The sequence below is a fragment of the Myodes glareolus genome, chromosome 2 (assembly GCF_982192425.1).
Source record: "Myodes glareolus chromosome 2, mMyoGla1.1, whole genome shotgun sequence".
Lineage (NCBI taxonomy): Eukaryota > Metazoa > Chordata > Mammalia > Rodentia > Cricetidae > Myodes > Myodes glareolus.
In genome coordinates, this window is record NC_142027.1 from 89608551 (window position 1) to 89614759 (window position 6209).

General features: G+C 44.6%; 1 protein-coding gene across 1 annotated transcript in view; it reads left to right on the forward strand.

Annotated features, from left to right (window-relative positions):
* Brca2 (BRCA2 DNA repair associated) overlaps positions 1-4478 on the forward strand; it is a 42914-nt gene extending 38436 nt beyond the window's left edge. The window contains 5 exon segments of the mRNA XM_085685242.2: positions 1782-2023; positions 2414-2551; positions 3581-4036; positions 4039-4125; positions 4128-4478. Of these exon segments, the coding sequence (XP_085541368.2) occupies positions 1782-2023; positions 2414-2551; positions 3581-4036; positions 4039-4125; positions 4128-4181 (977 nt within the window). The 3' untranslated portion in view covers positions 4182-4478.
* Positions 4479-6209: the final 1731 nt, after the last annotated feature.

A 6209-nucleotide genomic window follows, 5' to 3' on the forward strand; every position in this document is an offset into this window, starting at 1 on the left:
TGGTAAGAATCTAGGCAGGGGAGGACGATGAAGCAGACACAAGCCATAGGCATGGGGAACAGCAGGCTCTGGTCACACTCTGAAGGTGGAGGGACAGTGTGAGGTGTCCGAAGCTATGGAAGACTGGAATTACTCCTTGCTGAAAAGGGAAAACTTGAAAACAACCCATGGGAAGCATGGCTTCCAAGTAGTCTCAGCCACACGAGAAACTTCGGAGATGTGGTAGAGCAACCGCTGTGTTCACAGACATCTGCTCAGGGCATTGGTCAGAGCTGAGGATTCAGATTTAGTGCCGTCGGTATGCCAGTGAGGAGCAAAGCCATGAGACTGAATGAGAGCACTCTGAGGGCGAGGGTACTCGGAAGAGGCAGAGGACCCAGTTTGCACACTTGGATGTTCAGGGATGGACGGTTAGAAAGGAGCCAGTGTGTCTGAAGCCCTGGTGTGAGGTGAGAACCAAGACTTGATAGTTGGCATTGGCATCATGGAAGAACCCTTTCCATGAAGAGAGGGACTGGCTGTCTGAGTAGAACAAGGGAACAGAGGAATAGAGATGGTGGGTGTGGTTCCTTCTCTTGTTCAAAGAGAAGGAAAAGAAAAGTGATTGTTAGAATCATGATGAGGAGAATAGTTTTCAAATGAAAGTGTGGCAGGTGCACTGAGGGCACCCTGTGCTAAATGAAGAAGCTAGTAAGAGAGTAAAGCCTGACGCTCGGCAGTCAGCACATGACACCTGTGTCTAGACATGCCGTGATGAGACACAGATGCAGGAGGCGATGGAGAGGTAGACATCTGCATAGCTTCACACAGGCAGGACATAAGTGCCCAAGGAGGTAGAGGGGACACTGACCTAGGTACATCCCAGTGCCTGCCCAGGCCAATGCCAGCCGTAGCTCTCAACAAGCCTCCTCTACTTGCTGAACACTTCTTTCCTTCTTGGAAACACAAGTTGCTGCCAGTTCATCTGTGTTCCCTGCTGCAGTCCTGAATCAACCAACCCCTTTTGAGTGGGAAGCACATTGTAAAACTAAGGTCTGTTATTGACTGTAAGAGTTGGAGCCACAGAGAAAGCTGCACTTGGAGAAGTGTCTTTCCCTCCTGAGCAACTCCTGTGTCTGGTCCTCCTTTGCCCCTCCAGGCCTCAACCTGTTTAGTTTCTTGTTCAGCCTTCCTCTTTTCTCAGAGTCCTAGAAACATGTATGTATTTTCTGTCCCCTTCCTGCTAGGCAGGGTGACACTGGAGCCTTTCTGGTGTGCTTTTCCAAGTTAGCACTGTCTTGGGATTTTCTTCATTCTTTTCACAGCTGCCTAGGAAACCATCACACGACAGTGGGTATGGGCGCAACTCAGCTACCCCTGTGTGTGAGCTGAGAAGAGTTGCTTCAAACATTGTATAACTGCAGACCAGTACTACAGTGCAGCTGTTATCATGACCTTGGTGTAGCTGTTATCAGGACTCTTGCTCACGTGTATTTTAATATTATTGGGTATCTGTCTTCAGCATGGGTAGAAAGGTAAGATGTGCATTGCTTTGCTAGGCAATGCCAAGTTCTTCTCCAGAAGGCCAGATCAGATCTACACTCCCATCAGCAGTGTATCGTGTATCTGCTGCCCCATGGCCTCAGAAATTTGCCAGTGAGATTGTAACACCTTAAGCAAAGGATTTTCATTCTGGAAATCCCATACTTTCTCTAAACACAGGGGTTTTGTCAAGTAGAACAAACAAGTGTATCATTGCCCTAGCAACTGTAAAGATAACAGTGACTTACATTTCATTCTAGGTCGTGCTCCTTTGGTCTACCTGTCAGACGAGTGCCTTAATTTATTAGTGATAAAGTTTGGGATAGACGTTAATGAAGACATAAAGTCACGTGTGCTAGTTGCTGCGAGCAACCTCCAGTGGCACCCAGAATCCGGATCAGTAGTGCCGACTTTATTTGCTGGGAATTTTTCCGTATTTTCCACAAGTCCGAAGGAGGTCTACTTTCAGGAGAGAGCCAACAGAATGAAGCAAGCTATTGAGGTAAGATCAGGAAGTAGGAAACAGAATACAGTTTTAGCCCAGTGTTTCCACACATGAGCACATGAGCTCATTCACACCCTCCTTCCCTCACCCTCTTAGGGAGAGTTGGTTTTGCATTGATGTGCATGCTTGACAGGTGCTATCAAATTTTAAGTGTCTCATTAGGCATGGCGGCATATGCCTGAGATTCCAGAATTTGAGTGCCATCCTCTACAGAGAGAACCAGGTCAGCTGGGCTATATAACAAGACCCCAGCTAAACAACAAACAAACAAAAATGTGGCTCATTCTTTTGTTCTGAATGTTTTATTTCTAAAAGAAAATACTTTCCAAGAACATCGGTGTGTGAATTAGCAACTCAGGACACAGCTTTTCCACTTTATTCTCTTAGAATATCGATACATTTTACAAGGAGGCAGAAAAGAAGCTTTTACATCTGCTTAATGGAGACAGCCCCAAGTGGTCCACCCCAACCAAAGACTCCACTCTGCTGGCTTCCACCTGCCCTGCTACAGGCGGTCAGTTAGTGGTAAGTTATGGGTTTGAGAAATCACTTTGGGAAATAACAGGTGTTCTGGCATGCCCTAGCAAGTGTGAGGTGTAACTAAGCTGTACGTAACCTGTGGCTTGCTTGCTGTAGCTGTTCTGTGTAGAGATTGTAACTTGTTTGTTGAAGTGTGAATGTAAAGCTTTGGGAGCAAACTACATGGTTGGTACTCCATGGACATGTAGTGAAAATCCTTTCACCTGTTCCTGTTGCTAGAAGAGCTGCCCATACATACCATCTGCTAGCTGTTGAATTGTTTCTCAGGTCAGTTGGCTCATTAAATCATGGTAGGTGTCTGATTGCCAGGGTTGACAGGACAGGTGGCCCTGTACAGCACCCTGACTCAGTAAAGCAATCCTCACCCAGTACAAGAAAAGCCACTGTTAAGAGTTAGACCGGCAAAGAAAGAAGTTGAACAGTTGCCAGTGACTCAGGAGAAAAGAAGGCTGTTAGAACAGGCAGGGTCAACTGTGGCTCAGCAAATAGAGGTGCTGTGGCTGAGCCTGATGTTGATCAGTGTGACCCACCTGGTGGAGTGGGAAACCCACTCCCACAGGTAGTCAGTCCCCTGACCTTCACAGGTGTGCTGGAACATGTGAGTACTCACACGTGCACACACACATGCACATTACATGTACGCACACTAATAAGTAAATATTCAGAAAAGAGGGAGGAAGAAGTAGAAGTTAGAGTGTGTTCTTAAAGTGGTTCTGAAAAATCTGTCGTTTTTAGCTTTGTAACTCTTTTGGAAAGTTAAAGCATAAATGATATGATTTTTTTTAATCTTGTATTAGAATCTCTTCATTTTCCTTTTCTAGTCATTTTTATATTCTCTTGTGCAAAATTATTTCCTGTAGGATAGGAATAACAGCATGAAATTTTTGACATCATCTATCCTTTAACAGTTGGATAAGAAAGTGTCCTCTGTATTTTTTTAACAAAAGGTTAAATTTTATTGTGTTTATATACAAGTACATATTATGATAGGCTCCTTTTTTTATGTTTTGTTAGAGGTTTTCACCTAACAGTGAGCAAAATTATCAAAGTCCTTTATCACATTGCACACCAAAAGAGAAGTCTACACCCCTGGCTCAGTCAGCCCAGATGGCGTCAAAGTCTTGTTATGGGGAGAGAGAAATTGATGACCCAAAGACCTGTAGAAAAAGAAGAGCCTTGGATTTCCTGAGTCGGCTGCCCTTACCTCCCCCGGTGAGTCCCATCTGTACCTTTGTCTCTCCGGCTGCACAGAAGGCTTTTCAGCCGCCACGGAGGTATGGCACCAAATTTGCAACACCTAAGAAGAAAAAAGAGCCCCGTTCCCCTCAGAGGACACCATTTCAGACAGCCAGTGGCGTTTCTCTTTTGGAATATGATTCAGTAGCTGATGAAGAGCTTGCCATGCTCAGTACCCCAGCCCTTTTACCTGGCTCATCAGAAGGAAATGAACCAGCATTTCCTGGTGACTCCATAAGGACCCCTCTGCTCCAAGGACAAAAGGACCCCAGCTAGCACAGAGGCCAGACCAGCATGGAGGACCCAGATGCAGGAAGGAGTCTATCTCAGGGATTGTGGAGGTGACAACAGCGGTGGAAACTTAGCTGTTGAGTCTTAGCCTCCCGGTTTGTAACGTGTGTGCAGTTCCAAGCTGCACTTTTGTGAGACAAGACACAAATGACAGCACATAGCTGAAGGGTTTGTTTACTATACAGGTGTTCTGCCTGGTTCTATATTTATGAAACTGTCCAGATGTCTAAAGCTGGCCAGATAGTAACTAACTTAAAGATCTTTAAATCTTTGTCATTAGGTTTGATCACTACAAGCATATTTTACATGCAGAATAAACATACCTTTGCTTTTTGTTTGTGTCATTGACAAATTAAAGTTGAGGTCTCTAAGCACTGTTACTTTACTAGATAATTTGTTTTAGTTTGGTTTCTATTTTTAAGGTTTTTTGTAGGTAACTCCTATGAAATAGTGTCCTTTCACACGTGCTTGGTTCTGCTGGAGTTCCATTCTCTCAGATAAACAGACACGACAGTGGTGTCTACTTCTGGCCAGTTATTTACCCTTGATAGCAATAGGAACCTTCAAAGTCACTCCTTTCTATAATCTCTCAAATTAAATTATTCCATCTAGAAATCCAGCCAGGCATAATGATGCACACCTGTTGTCCCTGCACGAGGTAGAGGCAATACTAGGAGTCCACTAGTAACAGCAAGTTCAAGGCTGCCTGCTATGTCACACCTTCCCCAGCACAGCGCCATCTACAGGCAAATGCTCTCACTGTGCTTCAGCCTTAAAGTGTTCCATCTACTCTTATTAGTGATTTAAGTATTGTTCATAAAATAATTTTGTCTTCATGTCCTAATCATTTTTCTGGAACCCCAACCTAGAGCAGAGTAAATGAATCTTACATGAATGAGAATTATGCTATTTATGAAATTTAATCTTTTTTGTTGGTTCTTTCACTTGAGACAGGGTTTCTTTGGCTATCATCGAACTCACTCTATAGACCAGGTTGACCTCGAATTCAGAGATCCACTTGTCTCTCCCTCCTGAGTGCTCGGACTAAAGACATACGCCACCACCGTCCAACAGAAATTTAACCTTTTTTCTTGTGAATTCTATCAAAATGCTACTACTTTCCCCATCTTCTCTCAGGCCACATAGTACAGGCACCTTTTACATAGATCACAAGCATCCATGCTGCATGAACAAAGTATGAAGCTTAAGCATGGGTGCAGATTTTCCTTCTTAAAGTGACAGTGATTAAAGCCAACAGTGTTTACTGCGTGACCAGGGATAGATGGCGAAAGCATTTGGTGTTGTTTATTCTTTGAGAGCCTTCGGGTCACAGAGCTCTCTGCTGGCTCTATAAATAATGGAAATGGAGATACAGTAATGCAAGTCAGTGATGCAAGTTCAGAGGGCCCAGAAGTCAGAAGCCATAGGAGGAGAAAGGAAAGAACACATTGCTTCTAACTGGGATAAGCCTGGAGGCATTTAATCAGTTGTTTATGTTTCTAACCAAGTATTTTGGTATCTCCCAGTAGGAGGAAGCAGGGACATAGCTGGGCAGGAGACTGAGAGCTCTGAGAAAACTCTGGGTCTGCAGCCTGAAGCCCCTCTCTGTGGTCGTCAGCTTCGGCTCAGGCAAACCAAAGCTCTGAAAGCTAACCAGTCATATCAGGGAATGTGATTCTGGCCCTTTGGGTGCTTCTGTGGAACCAAAGGAAGGCTATTCCATTTGGGTTCTCTGACACTTTTCCCCTCTGCCAACCTAGATGATGCAGCCTTCCATACCAAAGTCATTGTGCAGGCAGCGTCCAGGCTGTGAATCCCACAGCTACCTGGGCCCGGCAGGTTGGAAAACCAAGTGAGTTGCTGCAGGCTGCCGTGTGCTGTGCTAGGCATTAGAATTTAGCAAAGTCAGACAAATCATCCCAAATTACTAGTATGCTCACCAGCTGGGCTTTCTGTGTAAGACACCAAGTTTGAAAATGTTAAGGAAGTGTGTTGCTTATTGTCATGAAGATGTTGAATGGGCTTCAACGGTGTTGATGATGGGATCGTAAGTAGGCCTTCTGATATGCAGACTTCATTCCTCTTAGTTATTAACGATGATCCATGAATAAGCTTA